Source organism: Salmo salar, chromosome ssa12, assembly GCF_905237065.1.
Source record: "Salmo salar chromosome ssa12, Ssal_v3.1, whole genome shotgun sequence".
In the NCBI taxonomy this organism is placed as follows: Eukaryota; Metazoa; Chordata; class Actinopteri; order Salmoniformes; family Salmonidae; genus Salmo; species Salmo salar.
Genome location: NC_059453.1, coordinates 5,225,173 through 5,253,167, shown reverse-complemented (window position 1 = coordinate 5,253,167; position 27,995 = coordinate 5,225,173). Strand labels below are relative to the sequence as shown.

At 40.7% G+C, this 27,995-nt stretch overlaps 1 protein-coding gene across 1 annotated transcript; it reads right to left on the bottom strand.

Moving 5' to 3' along the window:
- Positions 1–2: 2 nt before the first annotated feature.
- LOC106591899 (cytochrome P450 3A27) lies at positions 3–27,995 on the bottom strand. The gene is given in 14 exon segments (XM_045690520.1): positions 3–632; positions 4,588–4,750; positions 7,131–7,357; positions 8,837–8,997; positions 9,497–9,575; positions 9,802–9,929; positions 10,035–10,183; positions 13,850–13,938; positions 20,840–20,953; positions 24,797–24,873; positions 24,876–24,895; positions 27,042–27,094; positions 27,462–27,555; positions 27,699–27,995. Coding segments are annotated over 14 exon segments (1,539 nt in total). The 5' UTR covers positions 27,773–27,995; the 3' UTR covers positions 3–521.

Below are 27,995 nucleotides of genomic sequence, written 5' to 3'. Positions count from 1 at the left end.
TAGAGAATTTGACAGTACGTCCCAACCGGCCTCACAACCGCAGACCACGTATAACCACACCAGCCCAGGATCTCCACATCCGGCTTCTTCACCTGCGGATCGTCAGCAGGGGAGGGGGCGTGCGGAGGAGTATTTCTATCTGTAATAAAGCCCTTTTGTGTGAAAAACTCATTCTGAGTGGCTGAGCCTAGCTCCCCAGTGGGTCGGCTTGGCTCCCAAGTGGGTGGACCTATGCCCTCCTAGGCCCAGCCATGGCTGCTTCCCTGCCCAGTCATGTGAAATCTGTAGATTAGGGCCTAATTAATTTATGTAAATTGATTAATTTCCTTAAGTGAACTGTAGCAGAGCAAAATCTTTTAAATTGTTCCATGTTGCGTTTAGATTTTTGTTCAGTATAGTTAGAAAGAGTGATAGGTAGGTAGATAGATGGCGTGATCGATCGATAGATCTATCTATCTATCTATGGTATGGTATTCCAGGGTAGGGTACGGTACTCCTGCATTTGGTCACGTTGTTGGACACTAAAGAGAGGTGGCGGTGGTGTTGCTAGAGGTGTTGCAACGGGGCTCCAGCCGCATTTTGATTGGTCGTTTTGGCATCAGCAGAAGCTGCTTGTCCATCTCCAACGGGATCTATAGAGAACAACAGAACAGAACAGAACCCTGGTTGTCCATCTACAACAGGATCTATAGAGAACAACAGAACAGAACAGAACCCTGGTTGTCCATCTCCAACAGGATCTATAGAGAACAACAGAACAGAACATAACCCTGGTTGTCCATCTCCAATAGGATCTATAGAGAACAACAGAACAGAACATAATCCTGGTTGTCCAGCTCCAACAGGTTCTATAGAGAACAACAGAACAGAACATAACCCTGGTTGTCCATCTCCAACAGGATCTATAGAGAACAACAGAACAGAACATAACCCTGGTTGTCCATCTCCAACAGGATCTATAGAGAACAACAGAACAGAACATAACCCTTGTTTTCCGTCTCCAACAGGATCTATAGAGAACAACAGAACAGAACATAACCCTTGTTTTCCGTCTCCAAAAGGATCTATAGAGAATAACAGACCATGTTAAAACTGACAATGTTAAAAAAGGCGTTGACCATGTTAAAACAGGTGGTGACCATGTTAAAACAGGCAGTGACCATGTTAAAACAGGCAGTGACCATGTTAAAACAGGCGGTGACCATGTTAAAACAGGCAGTGACCATGTTAAAACAGGCGGTGACCATGTTAAAACAGGCAGTGACCATGTTAAAACAGGCAGTGACCATGTTAAAACAGGTGGTGACCATGTTAAAACAGGCAGTGACCATGTTAAAACAGGCAGTGACCATGTTAAACAGGCGGTGACCATGTTGAAACAGGCAGTGACCATGTTTAAACAGGCGGTGGCCAAGCAAAAAAGGTGGTGATCATAATAAAAAAGGTGCTGACCATGTTAAAACAGGTGGTGACCATGTTAAAACAGGAGCTGAACATGCTAAAACAGGCAGTGACCATGTTAAAACAGGCAGAGACCATGTTAAAATAAATGGTGACCATGTTAAAACAGAAGGTGACCATGTTAAAACAGGCAGTGACCATGTTAAACAGGTGGTGACCATGTTAAAAAAGGAGGTGACCATGTTAAAACAGGTGGTGACCATTTTAAAATAGGTGGTGACCATGTTAAAACAGTCACTGGCCATGTTAAAACAGGTGCTGACAATGCAACAAATGGTGGTGAGCATGCGAAAACAGGTGGTGACCATGTAACAGGTGCTGACCATGTTAAAACAGGTGCTGACCATGTTAAAACAGGTGCTGACCAAGTTAAAACAGTCGTTAACCAAGTTAAAAAAGTTGCCGACCATGTTTAAACAGTCAGTTACCGTGTTAAACAGGTGGTGACCATGTTAAAACAGGTGGTGACCATGTAACAGGTGATCACCATGCTAAAACAGGCGCTGAACATGTTAAAACAGGTGCTGACCATGTTAAAAAAGTCTGTGACCATGCTAAAACAGGTGCTGACCATGTTAAAACAGGTGCTAAACATGTTAAAACAGGTTCTGACCATGCTACAACAGGTGGTGACCATGCTAAAACAGGTGCTGACCAAGCAAAAAAATGTGCTGACCATCATAAAACAGGTGCTGACCATTTTAAAACAGGTGGTGGCCATGCTAACACAGGTGCTGACCATGTTAAAACAGGCGCTGACCATGTTATAACAGGCGCTGACCATGTTATAACAGGCGCTGACCATGTTATAAAACGAGCTGACCATGCAAAAACAGATGCTGACCATGCTAAAACAGTTGGTGACCATGTAACAGGTTCTGACCATGCTAAAACAGGTGCTGATGACGGTAAAAAAAGTGCTAAACATGTTAAAATGCCTGGACCTTGTTAAAACAGGTGCTGAAAATTGCAGACCATTTTAAAACAGGTGCTGACCATAAAAAAAACAGGTACTGACCATTTTAAAACAGGTGCTGACCATGTTAAAACAGGTGCTGACCATGCTAAAATAGGTGGTGACCATGTTAAATAGGTGGTAACCATGTTAAAACAGGTGCTGACCTTGTTAATACAGGTGGTGCCCATGTTAAAACAGGTCCATGTTAAAACAGGTGGTGACCATGTTAAAACAGGTGGTCACCATTATAAAACAGATGGTGACCATGGAAAAACAGGTGCGGACCATTTTAAAACAGGTGCTGACCATAAAAAAAACAGGTACTGTCCATTTTAAAACAGGTGCTGACCATGTTAAAACAGGTGCTGACCATGCTAAAACAGTTGGTGACCATGTAACAGGTTCTGACCATGCTAAAACAGGTGCTGATGACGGTAAAAAAAGTGCTAAACATGTTAAAATGCCTGGACCTTGTTAAAACAGGTGCTGAAAATTGCAGACCATTTTAAAACAGGTGCTGACCATAAAAAAAACAGGTACTGACCATTTTAAAACAGGTGCTGACCATGTTAAAACAGGTGCTGACCATGCTAAAATAGGTGGTGACCATGTTAAATAGGTGGTAACCATGTTAAAACAGGTGCTGACCTTGTTAATACAGGTGGTGCCCATGTTAAAACAGGTCCATGTTAAAACAGGTGGTGACCATGTTAAAACAGGTGGTCACCATTATAAAACAGATGGTGACCATGGAAAAACAGGTGCGGACCATTTTAAAACAGGTGCTGACCATAAAAAAACAGGTACTGTCCATTTTAAAACAGGTGCTGACCATGTTAAAACAGGTGCTGACCATAAAAAAAACAGGTACTGTCCATTTTAAAACAGGTGCTGACCATGTTAAAACAGGTGCTGACCATGCTAAAACAGGTGATGACCATGCTAAAACAGACGCTGACCATGATAAAACAGGTGATGACCATGCTAAAACAGACGCTGACCATGATATAACAGGTGCTGATTGTGTTACAACAGGTGGTGGACATGCTAACACAGGTGCTGACCATGTTAAAACAGGCACTGACCATGTTATAACAGGTGCTGACCATGTTATAAAAGGAGCTGACCATGCTAAAACAGATGCTGACCATGCTAAAACAGTTGGTGACCATGTAACAGGTTCTGACCATGCTAAAACAGGTGCTGATGACGGTAAAAAAAAGTGCTAAACATGTTAAAAAGGCCTGGACCTTGTTAAAACAGGTGCTGAAAATTGCGGACCATTTTAAAACAGGTGCTGACCATAAAAAAAACAGGTACTGTCCATTTTAAAACAGGTGCTGACCATGATAAATCAGGTGGTGACCATGATAAAGCAGGTGGTGAGGATTTAACAAACAGGTGGTGACCATGCTAAATAAGACTCTGACCATGTAGAAACATATGCTGACCATGTTACAACAGGTGGTGACCATGTTAAAACAGGTGCTGACCATGTTAAACCGGTGCTAAAAATTTTTTTGCTGACCCCAAAAAAAGGTGCTGACCTTGTTAAAACAGGTGGTGCTCATGTTAAAACAGGCGCTCACCATGACCAAAATAGGTGGTGACCATATTAAATAGGTGGTGACCATGTTAAAAGAGGTGGTGACCTTGTTTATACAGGTGGTGATCATGTTAAAACAGGTCCATGTTAAAACAGGTGGTGACCATGTTAAAACTGGTGCTGACCATGTTAAAACAGGTGGTGAACATTATAAAACAGATGGTCAAAAGTTAAAACAGATGGTGACCATGTTAAAACAGGCGCTGACCATGCTAAAACAAATGCTGACCATGTTAGAACAGGTGCTGACCATGCTAAAACAAATGCTGACCATGTTAGAACAGGTGCTGACCATGCTAAAACAGGTGATGACCATGTTAAAACAGGCGATGACCATGCTAAAATAGGTGGTGACCATGTTAAATAGGTGGTGACCATGTTAAAACAGGTGGTGACCTTGCAGATAGCAATGCAGATAGCCCGGTTAGCCAATGTGCGGGGGCACTGGTTGGTCAAGGCAATTGAGGTAGTATGTCCATGATGCGGCAAGTGCAGCCTCTATCTATGAATGCTACTGATGTTTGATGATGTCATATTCTGTCTGCTCAGGTGAGCGTCTCACCTCGGTCTCGTCGGAGACGGAGAAAGTGAAACTCTGGAGGATCTCGACCATGGCCAGTTTGATCATGATCAGGGCGAAACGCATCCCGATACAGTTCCTGGGCCCCGCCCCAAACGGCATGTACGTGTTCGGATCAATAGACTCCTTGTTCTCCTTACTGAACCTGGACAGGGAGAGGGCAGACACACTACACATTGTATTGTAGTTGATTTGTGGTTGTGGTTCAGTCATATTACACATTGTATTGTAGTTGATTTGTGGTTGTGGTTCAGTCATATTACACATTGTATTGTAGTTGATTTGTGGTTGTGTTTCAGTCATACTACACATTGTATTGTAGTTGATTTGTGGTTGTGGTTCAGTCATATTACACATTGTATTGTAGTTGATTTGTGGTTGTGTTTCAGTCATATTACACATTGTATTGTAGTTGATTTGTGGTTGTGGTTCAGTCATATTACACATTGTATTGTAGTTGATTTGTGGTTGTGTTTCAGTCATATTACACATTGTATTGTAGTTGATTTGTGGTTGTGGTTCAGTCATATTACACATTGTATTGTAGTTGATTTGTGGTTGTGTTTCAGTCATATTACACATTGTATTGTAGTTGATTTGTGGTTGTGTTTCAGTCATATTACACATTGTATTGTAGTTGATTTGTGGTTGTGGATCAGACACACTACACATTGTATTGTAGTTGATTTGTGGTTGTGGTTCAGTCATATTACACATTGTATTGTAGTTGATTTGTGGTTGTGTTTCAGTCATATTACACATTGTATTGTAGTTGATTTGTGGTTGTGGTTCAGTCACACTACACATTGTATTGTAGTTGATTTGTGGTTGTGGTTCAGTCATATTACACATTGTATTGTAGTTGATTTGTGGTTGTGTTTCAGTCATATTACACATTGTATTGTAGTTGATTTGTGGTTGTGTTTCAGTCATACTGCACATTGTATTGTAGTTGATTTGTGGTTGTGGATCAGTCATATCACACATTGTATTGTAGTTGATTTGTGGTTGTGGTTCAGTCATATTACACATTGTATTGTAGTTGATTTGTGGTTGTGGTTCAGTCATATTACACATTGTATTTTAGTTGATTTGTGGTTGTGGTTCAGTCATATTACACATTGTATTGTAGTTGATTTGTGGTTGTGGATCAGACACACTACACATTGTATTGTAGTTGATTTGTGGTTGTGGTTCAGTCATATTACACATTGTATTGTAGTTGATTTGAGGTTGTGTTTCAGTCATATTACACATTGTATTGTAGTTGATTTGTGGTTGTGTTTCAGTCATATTACACATTGTATTGTAGTTGATTTGTGGTTGTGTTTCAGTCATACTACACATTGTATTGTAGTTGATTTGTGGTTGTGGATCAGTCATATCACACATTGTATTGTAGTTGATTTGTGGTTGTGGTTCAGTCATATTACACATTGTATTGTAGTTGATTTGTGGTTGTGGTTCAGTCATATTACACATTGTATTGTAGTTGATTTGTGGTTGTGGTTCAGTCATATTACACATTGTATTGTAGTTGATTTGTGGTTGTGTTTCAGTCATATTACACATTGTATTGTAGTTGATTTGTGGTTGTGTTTCAGTCATATTACACATTGTATTGTAGTTGATTTGTGGTTGTGTTTCAGTCATATTACACATTGTATTGTAGTTGATTTGTGGTTGTGTTTCAGTCATATTACACATTGTATTGTAGTTGATTTGTGGTTGTGTTTCAGTCATATTACACATTGTATTGTAGTTGATTTGTGGTTGTGTTTCAGTCATATTACACATTGTATTGTAGTTGATTTGTGGTTGTGGTTCAGTCATATTACACATTGTATTGTAGTTGATTTGTGGTTGTGGTTCAGTCATATTACACATTGTATTGTAGTTGATTTGTGGTTGTGTTTCAGTCATACTACACATTGTATTGTAGTTGATTTGTGGTTGTGGTTCAGTCATATTACACATTGTATTGTAGTTGATTTGTGGTTGTGGTTCAGTCATATTACACATTGCACTGCAGTATTATAAGGCACTGTAGTTGTGGTTAGCAAAATTAACTAATGCTCTTGTGTTTGTATTGTGTTTGTATTATGGTTGTATTGTGGTTGTATTGTGGTTGTATTGTGGTTGTGTTATGGTTGTATTGTGGTTGTATTGTGGTTATGTTATGGTTGTATTGTGGTTATGTTATGGTTGTATTGTGGTTGTATTGTGGTTATGGTTGAATTGTGTTTGCATTGTGTTTTCTTTTACATTTTAGTCATTTTAGCAGATGCTCTTATCCAGAGCGACTTACAGTAGAGTGCATACATTTTAATAATTTTTTTAAATACATTGTGGTTGTGTTATGGTTGTGTTATGGTTGAATTGTGATTGTATTGTGTTTGTGTTATGGTTGAATTGTGGTTGTATTGTGGTTGTGTTATGGTTGAATTGTGGTTGTATTGTGGTTGTGTTATGGTTGTGCTGTGGTTGTGTTATGGTTGGATTGTGGTTACGGTGCGGTCCAGTACCTCTCTGGTTTGAACTCCTCAGGGTCTGACCAGATCTCTGGGTCACGGTGGAGGGTCCACGTGGGAACCAGGACAACGCAGTCTTTGGGGATGACGATGCCGTTGATCTCCACTGTCTTCTTGGCGACCCTCTCCAGGCGCGGGGAGATGGGGTACAGTCTCAGAGACTCGTTCAACACACAGTCCAAATAGTCCATCTGCATCAGAGCTTCGTACTGGATTGGAGCCTGCACCAGGGTTACACACACATCAGAACCTCACCACATCTGGCACCGGGGTTACACACAAATCAGAACCTCACCACATCTGGCACCGGGGTTACATACACATCAGAACCTCACCACATCTGGCACCGGGGTTACACACAAATCAGAACCTCACCACATCTGGCACCGGGGTTACATACACATCAGAACCTCACCACATCTGGCACCGGGGTTACATACACATCAGAACCTCACCACATCTGGCACCAGGGTTACACACACATCAGTACCTCACCACATCTGGCACCGGGGTTACACACACATCAGTACCTCACCACAACTGACACCAGGGTTACACACACATCAGTACCTCACCACATCTGTTGAGGAACACAGTATCTATCTCCTCCTGCAGTTTGGTCATGGTGTGGGGGTTACCTTGTTGGGGAACACAGTATCTATCTCCTCCTGCAGTTTGGTCATGGTGTGGGGGTTACCTTGTTGGGGAACACAGTATCTATCTCCTCCTGCAGTTTGGTCATGGTGTGGGGGTTACCTTGTTGGGGAACACAGTATCTATCTCCTCCTGCAGTTTGGTCATGGTGTGGGGGGTTACCTTGTTGGGGAACACAGTATCTATCTCCTCCTGCAGTTTGGTCATGGTGTGGGGTTACCTTGTTGGGGAACACAGTACCTATCTCCTCCTGCAGTTTGGTCATGGTGTGGGGGTTACCTTGTTGGGGAACACAGTATCTATCTCCTCCTGCAGTTTGGTCACGGTGTGGGGGTTACCTTTTTGGGGAACACAGTATCTATCTCCTCCTGCAGTTTGGTCACGGTGTGGGGGTTACCTTGTTGGGGAACACAGTATCTATCTCCTCCTGCAGTTTAGTCATGGTGTGGGGGTTACCTTGTTGGGGAACACAGTATCTATCTCCTCCTGCGGTTTGGTCATGGTGTGGGGGTTACCTTGTTGGGGAACACAGTATCTATCTCCTCCTGCGGTTTAGTCATGGTGTGGGGGTTATCTTGTTGGGGAACACAGTATCTATCTCCTCCTGCAGTTTGGTCATGGTGTGGGGGTTACCTTGTTGGGGAACACAGTATCTATATCCTCCTGCAGTTTAGTCATGGTGTGGGGGTTACCTTGTTGGGGAACACAGTATCTATCTCCTCCTGCAGTTTGGTCATGGTGTGGGGGTTACCTTGTTGGGGAACACAGTATCTATCTCCTCCTGCAGTTTGGTCATGGTGTGGGGGTTACCTTGTTGGGGAACACAGTACCTATCTCCTCCTGCAGTTTGGTCATGGTGTGGGGGTTACCTTGTTGGGGAACACAGTATCTATCTCCTCCTGCAGTTTGGTCATGGTGTGGGGGTTACCTTGTTGGGGAACACAGTATCTATCTCCTCCTGCAGTTTGGTCATGGTGTGGGGGTTACCTTGTTGGGGAACACAGTATCTATCTCCTCCTGCAGTTTGGTCATGGTGTGGGGGTTACCTTGTTGGGGAACACAGTATCTATCTCCTCCTGCAGTTTGGTCATGACATGGGGGTTGGTTGCCAGGTTATAGGCCAGGAAACTCATAGTACTGCTGCTGGTCTCGTAGCCGGCGAAGATGAAGAGCATGGCCTGAGACAAGATCTCATGATCAGTCAGTCCTGTGGAGGGAGAGAGGGAGAGAGAGAGAATAGTTTCCAGGTGTGTGTTTGTAACAGTAGTTTACAGGTGTGTGTAACAGTAGTTTACAGGTATGTGTTTGTAACAGTAGTTTACAGGTGTGTGTTTGTTACAGTATTTTACAGGTGTGTGTTGGTAACAGGTGTGTGTTTGTAACAGTAGTTTACAGGTGTGTGTAACAGTAGTTTACAGGCGTTTATTGGTAATAGTAGTTTAAGGTGTGTGTTTGTATCGGTAGTTTACAGGTGTGTGTTGGTAACAATAGTTTACAGGTGTGTGTTTGTAACAGTAGTTTACAGGTGTGTGTTTGTATCGGTAGTTTACAGGTGTGTATTGGTGATAGTAGTTTACAGGTGTGTGTTTGTAACAGTAGTTTACAGGTGTGTGTTTGTAACAGTAGTTAACAGGTGTGTGTTGGTAACAGTAGTTTACAGGTGTGTGTTTGTAACAACAGTTTCCAGGTGTTTGTTTGGCAGGTACCTTTAGTCTGATCCTCTCCTGTCTTTGTGTCGCTGCCTTTCTGAGCGTCGATCATCAGTTGTAAGAAATCCACCCGACTCTGGAAGCAGAAAGACATGAGGTCAAATCCGTCCAATCACAACCAACACAAACATATTCTTCTGGATCTCGTCCAATCACAACCAACACAAACGGATTCTAATGGATCTGGTCCAATCACAACCATCACAAACATATACTAGATCTCGTCCAATCACAACGACACAAACAGATTCTAAAATGAAATATCAACATTACAATCAAATATAAATATAAAAGATGTTTACAGTTGAGTTCCCAGTGTCACGTCCAGATTTGATCTTAGCCAGCGAGGCGTAAAAGAAGTCTGTCACCTCAGTCGGGAAGAAAGAAAACTTCATCTTCTCCAAGATAGGACCAGTGAAGGGAAACAAAGCTGGAGGGGAGAGGAACGTTTTACAGAAAGTTTTACAACTTCATATGATTAAAAAGTATAAGTCTGTGTCCTTGTGTGTGTGCATGTGTGTGTGTGTGGTCACACCGACTAGGAGGAACAGGGGGTTTAACAGGTCAAACTTGATCATTTTCTTCACGTTGGAGACGAAGGGGTCTGAAGGGTTGTTCAGAGAGTCAATGTCCACACTGAAGGCTGTGCTGGTGACCACGTCCATACTGTAGGGCCCAAAGAACCTGCAACACAACCACAATTACACAAATTCTGACCACAGCCACACAACTACTGACCACACTGCCTGCCTGGTACGGCAATTGCTCGGCCTCTGATTTGATTTGAACCACACAACTACTGACCACACAACTGCTGTTAGCAATATGTTATTCTTCAATAACATAAACGTCAAAGCAAATCAGGGGGAGAGAAATAGGTATATTCAGAGAGGACAAATCAAGATGTTATCCTGGGAGGCAGATATTCAGTCTCCCCCTGTCCTCAGCCCCCCCCCCCCCAGAACAAAGGACAAGATGCCACTTATAACCCCCCACCCTAGCCTGACCAATCAGAAGTCCTTGCAGGACAACTTGGCCAATGGCCAAATAACAAGTATCCCACTACAGACTCATTGTACAGACCAATGAAAATGTGGCCCACATAGAACACGTTGCTCTGAGTTCAGGAGTGACATTCCACAACTGAAACCCAACTCCTATTTACAATTCGCTATTGACCATTAGAACTCGAGTTTTTTTTTTCTCAAACTCTGCAAAATGCAAATCACTTTATAACATTTTTGACATGTGTTTTTCAGGATTTTTTTGTTGTTATTCTGTCTCTCACTGTTCAAAGAAACCTACCATTAAAATTATAGACTGATAATTTCTTTGTCAGTGGACAAACGTACAAAATCAGCAGGGGATCAAATACCACACAATCACTGACCACAATCACTGACCACAACAACTGACCCCACAACCACTGACCACACAACTACAGACCGCACAACTACTGACCACAATCACTGACCACAACCACTGACCACAACCACTGACCCCACAACCACTGACCGCACAACTACTGACCGCACAACCACTGACCGCACAACTACTGACCACAACTACTGACCGCACAACCACTGACCGCACAACTACTGACCACACAACTACTGACCGCACAACTACTGACCACACAACTATTGACCACAACCACACATTTACTGACAACACAACCACTGACCACACAACCACTGACCACACAACTACTGACCACACAAGTATTGACTACACAGGTATTGACCACACATGTACTGACCACACTAGAGGTCGACCGATTATGATTTTTCAACGCCGATACCGATACTGATTATTGGAGGACCAAAAAACGCTGACATCGATTAATTGGCCGATTTTTATATATTTGTAATAAATGAGAATTACAACAATACTGAATGAACAATGAACACTTTTATTTTAACTTAATATAATACATAAATAAATCTATTTAGTCTCAAATAAATAATGAAACATGTTCGATTTGGTTTAAATAAAGCAAAAACACAGTTTTGGAGAAGAAAGTAAAAGTGCAATATGTGCCATGGAAAAAAAGCTAAGGTTTAAGTTCCTTGCTCAGAACATGAGAACATATGAAAGCTGGTGGTTCCTTTTAACATGAGTCTTCAATATTCCCAGTTAAGAAGTTTTAGGTTGTAGTTATTATAGGAATTATAGGACTATTTCTCTCTATACGATTTGTATTTCATATACCTTTGACTATTGGATGTTCTTATAGGCACTTTAGTATGCCAGCTTAATCTCGGGAGTTGACAGGCTTGAAGTCATAAACAGCACTGTGCATCCCAGCATTGCTAAGAGCTGCTGTTTGAATGAATGCTTACGAGCCTGCTGCTGCCTACCACCGCTCAGTCAGACTGCTCTATCAAATATCAAATCACATACTTAATCATAATATAATAAACACACAGAAATACGAGCCTTTGGTCATTAATATGGTCAAATCTGGAACCTCTCATTTCGAAAACAAAACGTTTATTCTTTCAGTGAAATACGGAACCGTTCCGTATTGTATCAAACGGGTGGCATCCCTAAGTCTAAATATTGCTGTTACATTGCACAACCTTAAATGTAATGTCATAGTTATTTAATATTCTTGCAAATTAATTACGGGCTTTGTTCTTAATAAATGGCCTTTCAACAGTTCGCAACGAGCCAGGCGGCCCAAACTGCTGCATATACCCTGACTCTGATAGCACTGAACGCAAGAGAAGTGACACAATTTCCCTAGTTAATATTGCCTGCTAACATGAATTTATTTTAACTACATATGCAGGTTTAAATAAATATTCTTGTGTATTGATTTTAAGAAAGGCATTGATGTTTATTGTTAGGTATGTTATTGCAACGATTGTGCATTTTTCTTCGCGAATGCGCATTTGTTAAATCATCAAGTTGAAGTAGGCTGTGACTCGATGATAAATTAACAGGCACCACATTGATTATATGCAATGCAGAACAAGCTAGTTAACCTAGTAATATCATCAACCATGTGTAGTTAACTAGTGATTATGTGAAGATTGATTGTTTTTTTATAAGTTAAGTTTAATGCTAGCTAGCATCTTACCTTGGCTCCTTGCAGCCACAAGGTCCTTTTGATGCTGTAACAGGGGGTCAGCCTGCCACGTAGTCTCCTCGTGGAATGCAATATAATCGGACATAAACGGCGTCCAAAAAGGCCGATCACCGATTGTTATGAAATCTTGAATTCGGCCTTAATTAATCGGCCATGTAATCGGTCGACCTCTAGACCACACAACTACTGACTAAGACTACTGACCAGCTAGCAGATTCATTAAATAGTACCCGCAAAACACCAGTCTCAACGTCAACAGTGAAGAGGCGACTCCGGGATTCTGGCCTTCTAGGCAGTGTTCCTCTGTCCAGTGTCTGTGTTCTTTGCCCATCTTAATCTGTTTTTTATTGGCCAGTCTGAGATATGGCTTTTTCTTTGAAACTCTGCCTAGAAGGCCAGCATCCCGGAGTCGCCTCTTCACTGTTGACGTTGAGACTGTTGTTTTGCAGGTACTATTTAATGAAGCTGCCAGTTGAAGACTTGTGAGGCGTCTGTTTCTCAAACTAGACACTAATGTACTTGTCCTCTTGCTCAGTTGTGCACCGGGGCCTCCCACTCCTCTTTCTATTCTGGTTAGAGCCAGTTTGCGCTGTTCTGTGAAGGAAGTAGTGCACAGCGTTGTACGAGATCTTCAGTTTCTTGGCAATTTCTCACATGGAATAGCCTTCATTTCTCAGAACAAGAATAGACTGACGAGTTTCAGAAGAAAGTTCTTTGTTTCTGGGCATTTTGAGCCTGCAATCGAACCCACAAATGCTGATGCTCTAGATACTCAACTGGTCTAAAGAAGGACAGTTTTATTGCTTCTTTAATGAGAACAACAGTTTTCAGCTGTGCTAACATAATTGCAAAAGGGTTTTCTAAGGATCAATTAGCCATTTAAAATGATAAACTTGGATTAGCTAACACAGCGTGCCATTGGAACACAGGAGTGATGGTTGCTGATAATGGGCCTCTGTATGCCTCTGTAGATATTCCATAAAAAATAATCAGTTTCCAGCTACAATAGTCATTTACAACATTAACAATGTCTACACTGTATTTCTGATCAAATTGACGTTATTTAAATGGTCCAAAAAATTGCTTTTCTTTCAAAAACAAGGACATTTCTAAGTGACTCCAAACTTTTGAACGGTAGTGTATATGATATATATATATATATTTATATGTTATAATATATATATGTATGTATGTGTATTACAATTAAGACTCAGGGGTGTAAGGTGAAAAGTCAGAGGTTAGAGGTCAGGACTCACTCCTTCACTTCGATAGTCTGGTCTTTATCTGCCTGCTTCTTCATTCCGTTCAGCAGGTTAGCAGAGTGCTGCTTCATGATACCAAACATCTAGAGAAGAGGGAGAGAGAGGAGAGGTGGAGAGGTAGAGAGAGAGAGGTAGAGAGATAGAAGTAGAGAGAGAGAGGTAGAGATGTAGAGAGAGAGGTAGAAAGAGACAGAGAGAGTGGTTAACAGAGTGCTGCTTCATGATACCAAACATATATACAGTGCCTTGCGAAAGTATTCGGCCCCCTTGAACTTTTCGACCTTTTGCCACATTTCAGGCTTCAAACATAAAGACATAAAACTGTAATTTTTTGTGAAGAATCAACAACAAGTGGGACACAATCATGAAGTGGAACGAAATTTATTGGATATTTCAAACTTTTTTAACAAATAAAAAACTGAAAAATTGGGCGTGCAAAATTATTCAGCCCCCTTAAGTTAATACTTTGTAGCACCACCTTTTGCTGCGATTACAGCTGTAAGTCGCTTGGGGTATGTCTCTATCAGTTTTGCACATCGAGAGACTGAAATCTTTGCCCATTCCTCCTTGCAAAACAGCTCGAGCTCAGTGAGGTTGGATGGAGAGCGTTTGTGAACAGCAGTTTTCAGTTCTTTCCACAGATTCTCGATTGGATTCAGATCTGGACTTTGACTTGGCCATTCTAACACATGGATATGTTTATTTGTGAACCATTCCATTGTAGATTTTGCTTTATGTTTTGGATCATTGTCTTGTTGGAAGACAAATCTCCGTCCCAGTCTCAGGTCTTTTGCAGACTCCATCAGGTTTTCTTCCAGAATGGTCCTGTATTTGGCTCCATCCATCTTCCCATCAATTTTAACCATCTTCCCTGCCCCTGCTGAAGAAAAGCAGGCCCAAACCATGATGCTGCCACCACCATGTTTGACAGTGGGGATGGTGTGTTCAGGGTGATGAGCTGTGTTGCTTTTACGCCAAACATAACGTTTTGCATTGTTGCCAAAAAAGTTCGATTTTGGTTTCATCTGACCAGAGCACCTTCTTCCACATGTTTGGTGTGTCTCCCAGGTGGCTAGTGGCAAACTTTAAATGACACTTTTTATGGATATCTTTAAGAAATGGCTTTCTTCTTGCCACTCTTCCATAAAGGCCAGATTTGTGCAGTATACGACTGATTGTTGTCCTATGGACAGAGTCTCCCACCTCAGCTGTAAATCTCTGCAGTTCATCCAGAGTGATCATGGGCCTCTTGGCTGCATCTCTGATCAGTCTTCTCCTTGTATGAGCTGAAAGTTTAGAGGGACGGCCGGGTCTTCGTAGATTTGCAGTGGTCTGATACTCCTTCCATTTCAATATTATCGCTTGCACAGTGCTCCTTGGGATGTTTAAAGCTTGGGAAATCTTTTTGTATCCAAATCCGGCTTTAAACTTCTCCACAACAGTATCTCGGACCTGCCTGGTGTGTTCCTTGTTCTTCATGATGCTCTCTGCGCTTTAAACGGACCTCTGAGACTATCACAGAGCAGGTGCATTTATACGGAGACTTGATTACACACAGGTGGATTCTATTTATCATCATTAGTCATTTAGGTCAACATTGGATCATTCAGAGATCCTCACTGAACTTCTGGAGAGAGTTTGCTGCACTGAAAGTAAAGGGGCTGAATAATTTTGCACGGCCAATTTTTCAGTTTTTTATTTGTTAAAAAAGTTTGAAATATCCAATAAATTTCGTTCCACTTCATGATTGTGTCCCACTTGTTGTTGATTCTTCACAAAAAATGTACAGTTTTATATCTTTATGTTCGAAGCCTGAAATGTGGCAAAAAGTCGAAAAGTTCAAGGGGGCCGAATACTTTCGAAAGGCACTGTACATAGTGAGAGAGAGAGAGAGAGAGAGAGAGAGAGAGAGAGAGAGAGAGAGAGAGAGAGAGAGAGAGAGAGAGAGAGAGAGAGAGAGAGAGAGAGAGAGAGAGAGAGAGAGAGAGAGAGAGAGAGGTTAGCAGAGTGCTGCTTCATGATTAGGGTTGAATGGCCATAACCCGGATAGAGATTAACGCACAAAACCACTCCCTTTTCCTGGGATAAATAACTAAGATACACCAGTAAATTAGGCTCCTTAGCTCTTGGATTCCCATTCAGGAAAAGCTAGATTAGAATAGCTTGCTGGACATTGTTGTTGTTGTTGCATTTCCTATACAAATAGACTAATCGAAGAGGGATGCAAGCTCTTGTTTGCTGAATGTTAAATAGAGCAGCCAATAGAAATTGGTAGTTTGAAAGAAGAGCGAACGCACAATGGTGGTAAGCTATAGCAGTTATTAATTCAGACCCATAACCATTCAGATGGTGGTAGACTATAGCAGTTATTAATTCAGACCCATAACCATTCAGACCCATAACCATTCAGAGGGTGGTAGACTATAACAGTTATTTATTCAGACCCATAACCATTCAGATGGTGGTAAGCTATAGCAGCTGTTAATTCAGTCCCATAACCATTCAGATGGTGGTAGACTATAACAGTTATTTATTCAGACCCATAACCATTCAGATGGTGGTAGACTATAGCAGTTATTAATTCAGACCCATAACCATTCAGATGGTGGTAGACTATAGCAGTTATTAATTCAGACCCATAACCATTCAGATGGTGGTAGACTATAACAGTTATTTATTCAGACCCATAACCATTCAGATGGTGGTAAGCTATAGCAGTTGTTAATTCAGACCCATAACCATTCAGATGGTGGTAGACTATAACAGTTATTTATTCAGACCCATAACCATTCAGATGGTGGTAGGCTATAGCAGTTGTTAATTCAATAAATCGACCAAACCATTCAGACCCATAACCATTCAGATGGTGGTAGACTATAGCAGTTATTTATTCAGACCCATAACCATTCAGATGGTGGTAGACTATAGCAGTTATTAATTCAGACCCATAACCATTCAGACCCATAACCATAGAGGGGAAATAGCAGTTATTAATTCAGACCCATAACCATTCAGACCCATAACCATTCAGATGGTGGTAGGCTATAGCAGTTATTTATTCAGACCCATAACCATTCAGATGGTGGTAGACTATAGCAGTTATTAATTCAGACCCATAACCATTCAGACCCATAACCATTCAGATGGTGGTAGGCTATAGCAGTTATTAATTCAGACCCATAACCATTCAGACCCATAACCATTCAGATGGTGGTAAGCTATAGCAGTTATTTATTCAGACCCATAACCATTCAGATGGTGGTAAACTATAGCAGTTATTTATTCAGACCCATAACCATTCAGACCCATAACCATTCAGACCCATAACCATTCAGATGGTGGTAAGCTATAGCAGTTATTTATTCAGACCCATAACCATTCAGACCCATAACCATTCAGATGGTGGTAGACTATAACAGTTATTTATTCAGACCCATAACCATTCAGACCCATAACCATTCAGACCCATAACCATTCAGATGGTGGTAGACTATAGCAGTTATTAATTCAGACCCATAACCATTCAGATGGTGGTAGTCTATAACAGTTATTTATTCAGACCCATAACCATTCAGATGGCGGTAAACTATAGCAGTTATTTATTCAGACCCATATAACCATAAAATCTTTGGGAAGAGAAGTGAAATCCATCTGCATCTAATTCTAGTCCTATATATGAATGAAGAAGATAGGGGTCCTGGGTGGTGCAGCGGTCAAAAGCACTGCACCGCCTGGTGTTCGATCCCAGGCTATGTCACAACCGACCGTGACCGTGAACCCCATAGGATGGCACACAATTGGCCCAGCGCCGTCCGAGACCTTGGCTTATCGTGCTCTAGCGACTCTAGGTGACAGGGCTGGTCACCTGCAAGCTGACACCGGTTGTCAGTCGAACTGGCATCTCCGGGCATTCGGGCCATTCTGGCAGCTCCTGACTGACGGCCAACTCTGGCGACTCCTGACTGACGGGCGGCTCTGGCGACTCCTGACTGACGGCGGCTCTGGCGACTCCTGACTGATGGGCGGCTCTGGCAACTCCTCTGGGCCCTCTCCGGCCATAACTTGCTCCCATGTCCATTTCTCCCGTTTGTCCAATTCAAATTCCCTCTGCTCCTTCCAGTCCACCTGTTGCTCCTTCCTCTGCTGCTTGGTCCTTTTGTGGTGGGAGATTCTGTCACGGTTATCGATGGTGAAGGAGGACCAAAATGCAGCAAGACTGTGTTTGTTCATCTTGAACATTTATTAAACTCACAATGAACACCAAAACAACAAAACAAACTCACGATCCCCGAACAGTCTTCTCAGGCTCATATACGCTAGACAAGAAACAATCTCCCACAAAACCTACACCAAACAATTACCCATATATAGGACTCTCAATCAGAGGCAACGAGGAAGCACCTGCCTCCAATTGAGAGTCCCAAACCCCCATTAACCTAACATAGAAATACACTCACTAGACTACACATAGAAATACATAAACATAGACCATAAACCAAAAACCCGGAAACACTAAATCAAACGCCCTTCTACCAAAACACCACCCCGAACCACATAAAACAAATACCCTCTGCCACGTCCTGACCAAACTACAATAACCATTAACCCTTATACTGGCCAGGACGTGACAATGTTTAAGAGGACGCATGACTCCACCTTTGAATACTTATGTTAATACGGTATCGATTTTTGATTTTTAATACATTTGCAAACATTTCTTAAAAACGATTTCGCTTTGTCATTATGGGGTATTGTGTGTAGATAGAGGAATTTTTTTAATTTAATACATTTTAGAATAAGGCTTTAATGTAACAAAATGTGGAAAAAGTCAATGGGTCTGAATACTTTCTGAATGCATGGTATATATTGTTTCTAGTCAAGGCTCATCCTATTCAGCTATTGCTGTATATATATATTCTATCCATGTATTCCACAGATATGCTATATATTCTATCCACATACTGTCCATAATGTCTATACATCACATTACATATATACATAGAGAGTTGAAGTCGCAAGTTTAAATGCACCTTATCCAAATACATTTAAACTCCGTTTTTCACAATTCCTGACATTTAATCCGAGTAAAAATTCCCTGTTTTACGTCAGTTAGAATCACAACTTTATTTTAATAATATGAAATGTCAGAATAATAGTAGAGAGAATGGTTTATTTCAGCTTGTATTTCTTTCATCGCATTCCCAGTGGGTCAGAAGTTTACATACGCTCAATTAGTATTTGGTAGCCTTGCCTTTAAATTGTTTAACTTGGGTCAAACGTTCCGGGTAGTCTTCCACAAGCTTCCCACAATAAGTTGGGTGAATTTTGGCCCATTCCTCCTGACAGAGCTGGTGTAACTGCGTCAGGTTTGTAGGCCTCCTTGCTCGCACACGCTTTTTCAGTTCTGCCCACACATTTTCTATGGGATTGAGGTCAGGGCTTTGTGATGGCCACTCCAATACCTTGACTTTGTTGTTCTTAAGCCATTTTGCCACAACTTTGGAAGTATGCTTGGGGTCATTGTCCATTTGGAAGACCCATTTGTGATCAAGATTTAACTTCCTGACTGATATCTTGAGATGTTGCTTCAATATATCCACATAATTTTCCCTCCTCATGATGCCATCTATTTTGTGAAGTGCACCAGTCCCTCCAGCAGCAAAGCACCCCCACAACATGATGCTGCCACCCTCGTGCTCCACAGTTGGGATGGTGTTCTTCGGCATGCAAGCCTACCACTTTTTCCTCCAAACATAACAATGGTCATTATGGCCAAACAGTTCTATTTTTGTTTCATCAGACCAGAGGACATTTCTCCAAAAAGTACAATCTTTGTCGCCATGTGCAGTTGCAAACCGTAGTCTGGCTTTTTTTATGGGGGTTTTTGAGCAGTGGCTTCTTCCTTGCTGAGCGGCCTTTTAGGTTATGTCGATATAGGACTCGTTTTACTGTGGATATAGATACTTTTGTACCTGTTTCCTCCAGCATCTTCACAAGGTCCTTTGCTGTTGTTCTGGGATTGATTTGCACTTTTCGCACCAAAGAACGTACTTCTCTAGGAGACAGAACGCGTCGCCTTCCTGAGCAGTATGACGGCTGCGTGGTCCCATGGTGCTTATACTTGCGTACTATTGTTTGTACAGATGAACGTGGCACCTTCAGGCGATTGGAAATTGCTCCCAAGGATGAACCAGACTTGTGGAGGTCTACAATAATATTTCTGAGGTCTTGGCTGATTTCTTTTGATTTTCCCATGATGTCAACCAAAGAGGCTCTGAGTTTGAAGGTAGGCCTTGAAATACATCCACAGGTACACCTCCATTTGACTCAAATTATATCAATTAGCCTATCAGAAGCTTCTAAAGCCATGACATCCTTTTCTGGAATTTTCCAAGCTGTTTAAAGGCACAGTCAACTTAGTTTATGTAAACTTCTGACCCACTGGAATTGTGATACTGTGAATTATAAGTGAAATCTGTCTGTAAACAATTGTTGGAAAAATTACTTGTGTCATGCACAAAGTAAATGTCCTAACCGACTTGCCAAAACTATAGTTTGTTAACAAGAAATTTGTGGAGTGGTTGAAAAACTAGTTTAATGGACTCCAACCTAAGTGTATGTAAACCTCCGACTTCAACTGTAATTTCATACTCCAGACTTCTCCATTGCTCATCCTAATATTTCTATATTTCTTAATTTTACATTTAGACTTCTGTGTATTGTTGTGTATTGTTAGATATTACTGCACTGTTGGAGCTAGGAACACAAGCATTTCACTACACCCGCAATAACATCTGCTTAATATCTGTTTACGACTAATACAATTTGATTTGATTTAGTAAAGAGTTTCTAACAAGATATAATGAATTAGTAAATAGTTTATAACAAGCTATAATTAGTTAGTAAATAGTTTATAACAAGTTATAAAGCATTTATAAGAAGTTGATAAAACATAGAAAGGGAGAGATGGAGGGATGGTTCTACCTCTTTTAGTCGTCCAGAGGTAAAGGAAGGTGAGAGGACACTGCGAATCCGTCTCCATGTATCGTCCTCGGCGACGGACAGCGCATCAAACATCTCACCGTTCAGATGGAAGTCCTAAAACATGGAGGACAGTTGTATTAATGATCAAACAGCTCACCATTCAGACAGAAGTTCTAAAACATGGAGGACAGTTGTATTAATGATCAAACAGCTCACCATTCAGACAGAATTCTAAAACATGGAGGACAGTTGTATTAATTATCAAACAGCTCACCATTCAGACGGAAGTCCTAAAACATGGAGGACAGTTGTATTAATGATCAAACAGCTCACCATTCAGACAGAATTCTAAAACATGGAGGACAGTTGTATTAATGATCAAACAGCTCACCATTCAGACAGAAGTTCTAAAACATGGAGGACAGTTGTAACAATGATATGATTTAATATTGATCATAGTATTTACATAATATTCACACTACTTTAAAACCTGTTATGGCTTGATCCCGTTAGCGGGATCGATATGATGACAGCCAGTGAAAGTGCAGGGCAGCAAATTCAAAACAAAATCTCATAATTAAAATTCCTCAAACATACAAGTATTATTCACCATTAAGGCTTTACTTCTTGTTAATCCAGCCACAGTGTCTGATTTCAAAAAGGCTTTACAGCTAAAAAAAAACGATATGATTATGTTAGGTCAGTGCCAACACACACAAAAACACAGCCATTTTCCAGACAAAGAGAGGAGTCACAAAAAGCAGAAATAGAGGGAAGATTAATCACTAACCTTTGATGATATTTATCAGATGACACTCATAGGACTTCATGTTACACAATACATGTATGTTTTGTTCGATAAAGTTCATATTTATATCCAAAAAATCTCAGTTTACATTGGCGCGTTATGTTCAGTAATGTTTTGCCTCCAAAACATCCAGTGATTTTGCAGAGAGCCACATCAATTTACAGAAATACTTATCATAAATGTTAATGAAAATACAAGTGTTATACATGGAACTTTAGATCAACTTCTCCTTAACCTCTTTCATCTAGACGTTCCGCTAGCGGAACACCTGCTCCAATATCCAATGATAGGCGTGGCGCGAATTACAAATTCCTCAAAAATACAAAAACTTCTATTTTTCAAACATATGACTATTTCACAGCATTTTAAAGACAAAACTCTCCTTTATCTAACCACACTGTCCGATTTCAAAAAGGCTTTACAGCGAAAGCAAAACATTAGATTATGTCAGCAGAGTACCAAGCCAGAAATAATCAGACACCCATTTTTCAAGCTAGCATATAATGTCACAAAAACCCAGAAGACAGCTAAATGCAGCACTAACCTTTGATGATCTTCATCAGATGACACCTAGGACATTATGTTATACAATACATGCATGTTTTGTTCAATCAAGTTCATATTTATATAAAAAAACAGCTTTTTACATTAGCATGTGACGTTCAGAACTAGCATACCCCCGCAAACTTCCGGGGAATTTGCTAACAATTTACTAAATTACTCACGATAAACGTTCACAAAAAGCATAACAATTATTTTAAGAATTATAGATACAGAACTCCTCTATGCACTCGATATGTCCGATTTTAAAATAGCTTTTTGGTGAAAGCACATTTTGCAATATTCTAAGTACATAGCCCAGCCATCACGGGCTAGCTATTTAGACACCCGGCAAGTTTAGCACTCACCAATATCAGATTTACTATTATAAAAGTTTGATTACCTTTTGTTGTCTTCGTCAGAATGCACTCCCAGGACTGCTACTTCAATAACAAATGTTGGTTTGGTCCAAAATAATCCATCGTTATATCCGAATAGCGGCGTTTTGTTCGTGCGTCCCAGACACTATCCGAAATGGTAAATCAGGGTCGCGCGCATGGCGCAATTCGTGACAAAAAAAATCTAAATATTCCATTACCGTACTTCGAAGCATGTCAACCGCTGTTTAAAATCCATTTTTATGCCATTTTTCTCGTAAAAAAGCAATAATATTCAGACCGGGAATGTCCATTTAGCTAAACAGAGGAAAGAAAACAAAGCTTTCGGTCGACGCGGGCACGAGCCTGAGTCTCACAGTACTGTAACCAGCCACTACCCAAACGCGCTACTTTTTTTCAGCCAGAGCCTGCAAAGCCACGATTCAGCATTTTGCCGCCTTCTGAGAGCCTATGGCAGCCGTAGGAAGTGTCACAGGACAGCTAAGATCCTCACTCTTCAATAAACAGAGACAAGAAGAATGACACCTTGTCAGACAGGCCACTTCCTGCATGAAATCTTCTCAGGTTTTTGCCTGCCATATGAGTTCTGTTATACTCACAGACACCATTCAAACAGTTTTAGAAACTTTAGGGTGTTTTCTATCCAAAGCCAATAATTATATGCATATTCTAGTTACTGGGCAGGAGTAGTAACCAGATTAAATCGGGTACGTTTTTTATCCAGCCGTGAAAATACTGCCCCCTAGCCATAACAGGTTAATGCAACCGCTGTGTCAGATTTCAGAAAAGCTTTACCTAAAAAGCAATAATCTGAGTACGGCGCTCAGACACAAAAACATGCATACAATATATCCGCCATGTTGGAGTCAACAATAGTCAGAAATAGCATTATAAATATTGTCACGAAATTCGTCGTGGTGTTGAAGGGAAGACCAAAATGCAGCAGGTATATGGATACTCATTCTTTTAATTCACAAAAAAGAGTAAAGCATCCACAGAAAAAACTAAACAATAAACAGTACTCACGACTAACAACAGTGTGGCAGTGCTCACAAACAATTCCCCACAAACACACAGACAAACACACCCAACTAATATAGGACTTCCAATCAAAGGCAACACCACACAGCTGCCTTCAATTGGAAGTCCACCCCAAATAACTCTACATAGAAACACCCAACCTAGACAGAACATAGAAAACACAACTTCTTCTGCCACGCCCTGACCAAAACTTATACACCTACTCCACCTGCTGGTCAGGACGTGACAAATATTCACTTACCTTTGATGATCTTCATCAGAATGCACTCCCAGGAATCCCAGGTCCACAATAAATGTTGGTTTTGTTCGATAAATTCCATCCTTTATGTCCAAGTACCTCCTTTTTGTTCGCGCCTTCAGTTCACAAATCCAAATTCAGGACGCGCATGTCAGATGAAAACTAAAAAATTTCCATTACAGTTCGTTGAAACATGTCAAACGATGTATAGAATCAATCTTTAGGATGTTTTTATCGTAAATCCGCAATAAAGTTTCAACCGGAGAAATCCTTTGTCTTCAGAAATGCAATGGAACTGAGGTACCTCTCACGTGAGTGCGCATGCCTGAGGCTCATGCCCTGCTGGCAGTGTTCTGACTCCAGTAGCTCTTATTCTTCATCGCTTTACAGTAGAAGCCTCAAACAAGGTTCTAAAGACTGTTGACATCTAGTGGAAGCCTTAGGAAGTGCAACATGACCCCACAGACACTGTAGTTTGAATAGGGAATTAATTGAACTCCTACAGACCACTTCCTGTTTTGGATTGGATTTTTTCTCAGGTTTTTGCCTGCCATATGACTTCTGTTATACTCACAGACATCATTCAAACAGTTTTAGAAACTTCAGAGTGTTTTCTATACAAATCTACTAATAATATGCATATCATAGTTTCTGGGAGTGAGTAGCAGGCAGTTTACTCTGGGCACGTCAGTCATCCAAGCTACTCAATACTGCCACCATCCATAAGAAGTTAAAATGTATGAATAATGAATGCCACAAATAATGTATTAATAATATCAGTAATAATGTTAGGATTATTATTATTCAGATTATTATTAGGGGGATGTGTGTGTGTGTGTGTGTGTGTGTGTGTGTGTGTGTGTGTGTGTGTGTGTGTGTGTGTGTGTGTGTGTGTGTGTGTGTGTGTGTGTGTGTGTGTGTGTGTGTCTCACCCTGCGGTTGATGAAAATGTTGTAACACTCTTTAATCAGGATGGTCTTGATCATGCTTTTGTCCATGATACACAAACAGGCTGCCTCCCATCATAGATCCTTCACAGAGGAGAAAGATACCTGGCTTTAACCACTATATATATATATATATACAACTACATGATACACAGAACAGACTGCCTCCCATCATTGATCCTTCACAGAGGACAAACACAAAGGGTTGTATTGGCTGTATTGGCTGTTCAGATGTGTAGGAGGAGACTCAGCGTAGGAGAAAGGGTTAAATATCAGTGCTTATGTGAATATGTATTTTGTCTGATGCAGCTGTATTGACCTTAATGGGCTTTATTAATCATCCGTGAGTTTTACTAGGTTCATTTAGAACCTAACAGTAGAGAGCGATATGTTAGAAGAAGCCTACATAACCAACCCAGGAAGAAAAATGTATTTCCTCTTAAAGGGAAAGTAATCTAAAAGTAACTGAATGTAATCAGATTACGTTACTTAGTTTGGGGTAAAACTAGTAACTGAATATAATCAGATTACGTTACTGAGCTTGGGGTAATGTTGGACAGGTAAAACTAGTAACTGAATGTAATCAGATTACGTTACTTAGTTTGGGGTAATGTTGGACAGGTAAAACTAGTAACTGAATATAATCAGATTACGTTACTGAGCTTGGGGTAATGTTGGACAGGTAAAACTAGTAACTGAATGTAATCAGATTACGTACTTAGTTTGGGGTAATGTTGGACAGGTAAAACTAGTAACTGAATGTAATCAGATTACGTTACTTAGTTTGGGGTAATGTTGGACAGGTAAAACTAGTAACTGAATGTAATCAGATTACGTTACTTAGTTTGGGGTAATGTTGGACAGGTAAAACTAGTAACTGAATATAATCAGATTACATTACTGAGCTTGGGGTAATGTTGGACAGGTAAAACTAGTAACTGAATGTAATCAGATTACGTTACTTAGTTTGGGGTAATGTTGGACAGGTAAAACTAGTAACTGAATGTAATCAGATTACGTTACTTAGTTTGGGGTAATGTTGGACAGGTAAAACTAGTAACTGAATATAATCAGATTACGTTACTGAGTTTGGGGTAAAACTAGTAACTGAATGTAATCAGATTACGTTACTTAGTTTGGGGTAATGTTGGACAGGTAAAACTAGTAACTGAATGTAATCAGATTACGTTACTGAGCTTGGGGTAATGTTGGACAGGTAAAACTAGTAACTGAATGTAATCAGATTACGTTACTGAGCTTGGGGTAATGTTGGACAGGTAAAACTAGTAACTGAATGTAATCAGATTACGTTACTGAGTTTGGGGTAATGTTGGACAGGTAAAACTAGTAACTGAATATAATCAGATTACGTTACTTAGATTGGGGTAATGTTGGACAGGTAAAACTAGTAACTGAATGTAATCAGATTACGTTACTGAGTTTGGGGTAATGTTGGACAGGTAAAACTAGTAACTGAATGTAATCAGATTACGTTACTGAGTTTGGGGTAATGTTGGACAGGTAAAACTAGTAACTGAATGTAATCCGATTACGTTACTGAGTTTGGGGTAATGTTGGACAGGTAAAACTAGTAACTGAATGTAATCAGATTACGTTACTGAGTTTGGGGTAATGTTGGACAGGTAAAACTAGTAACTGAATGTAATCCGATTACGTTACTGAGTTTGGGGTAATGTTGGACAGGTAAAACTAGTAACTGAATGTAATCAGATTACGTTACTGAGTTTGGGGTAATGTTGGACAGGTAAAACTAGTAACTGAATGTAATCAGATTACGTTACTGAGTTTGGGGTAATGTTGGACAGGTAAAACTAGTAACTGAATGTAATCAGATTACGTTACTGAGTTTGGGGTAATGTTGGACAGGTAAAACTAGTAACTGAATGTAATCAGATTACGTTACTTAGTTTGGGGTAAAACTAGTAACTGAATGTAATCAGATTACATTACTGAGTTTGGGGTAATTTTGGACAGGTAAAACTAGTAACTGTAACAGATTACATTTAGAAAGTGACCTACCCAACACTGGAAACCCACACATTTATTAACCACCTCTTATAAAATGACATAGAAAACATTATTCTGGTTGTCGTTGATATTATTATTATTATTCATGGTCACATGACAGCTCGAGCAGATGATGAATTGTAAGGAAATAGCATAGTACAGTTGCAAGTCATCCTAGTACGGTACAGCCAACTGAACTCACCCCCAGATTCTCCCATACTTCTGAAAGCACTCTGTGTCAAAGTTTGTGATGCCCTGTAGCGAGAAAGACACAGAGAGATGAGAGAGAGAGAGAGAGAGAGAGAGAGAGAGAGAGAGAGAGAGAGAGAGAAGAAACAGCTGATTCATGCCCTAGGAGGTCACATAGGTGTGTCCTACACCTGAACAGAGAACACACCTGAAACAGGTGAGGGTTGAGGAGGGTTTGTTCTTTACTATGGTCCTCAGGGTCAAGCAACACAACTTCTACACTGATCATGTCTCATATTACCTTTTATTTATCTATTGTTCAAACAACCGGCTAGTCCTCTTTTTCCTTCTCAATGTATTGTTTTACATGGGGAGGAAAATAACACTATTGTTTAAAATATGAGAGAGATGTTTATTCTGAATGGGTACTAACCTTTTTATACTCCATCATTGTGCCAAAGTAAGGTAGGGGTTTGGGACCAGGGATACCCATCTTAGTGAAAACACCATAGGGCCAGTAACCGTACCTGTACACACACAAGTTAACTAGTAATATGTTCTATTTTGCATTGTTGGAAAAGGACCCCTAACTAAGCATTTCACTGTTAGTCTAAACCGGTTAACTACGATAAATGTGACAAATAACATTTGATTTGATGTAAGTCCTTACACTACTATTAGGGTGATGAGGAGGGCCAGGAGGGTCCATGTCTCAGCGGAGAAGTATGGCAGAAAACTCATCATCTTTCCTCCGGTTCGGCTCCCTGCTGCTTCTGGAAACAAAGGTTCCGTTTTTTCTCAGGCTCTTCGGAGTTCACTTGTCCAATGGTCTGACAGGTTTTGAGTTGTATTCTCTGTCCGGTTCTAGTGTGGTTCTTCTGTGACGAGGCAGATCTCAACTACCGACCGTTGCTCTTCTCCGTACTCTGTTTGAGACCGTGCAGGTTACAAGTGATTATTGTATCAG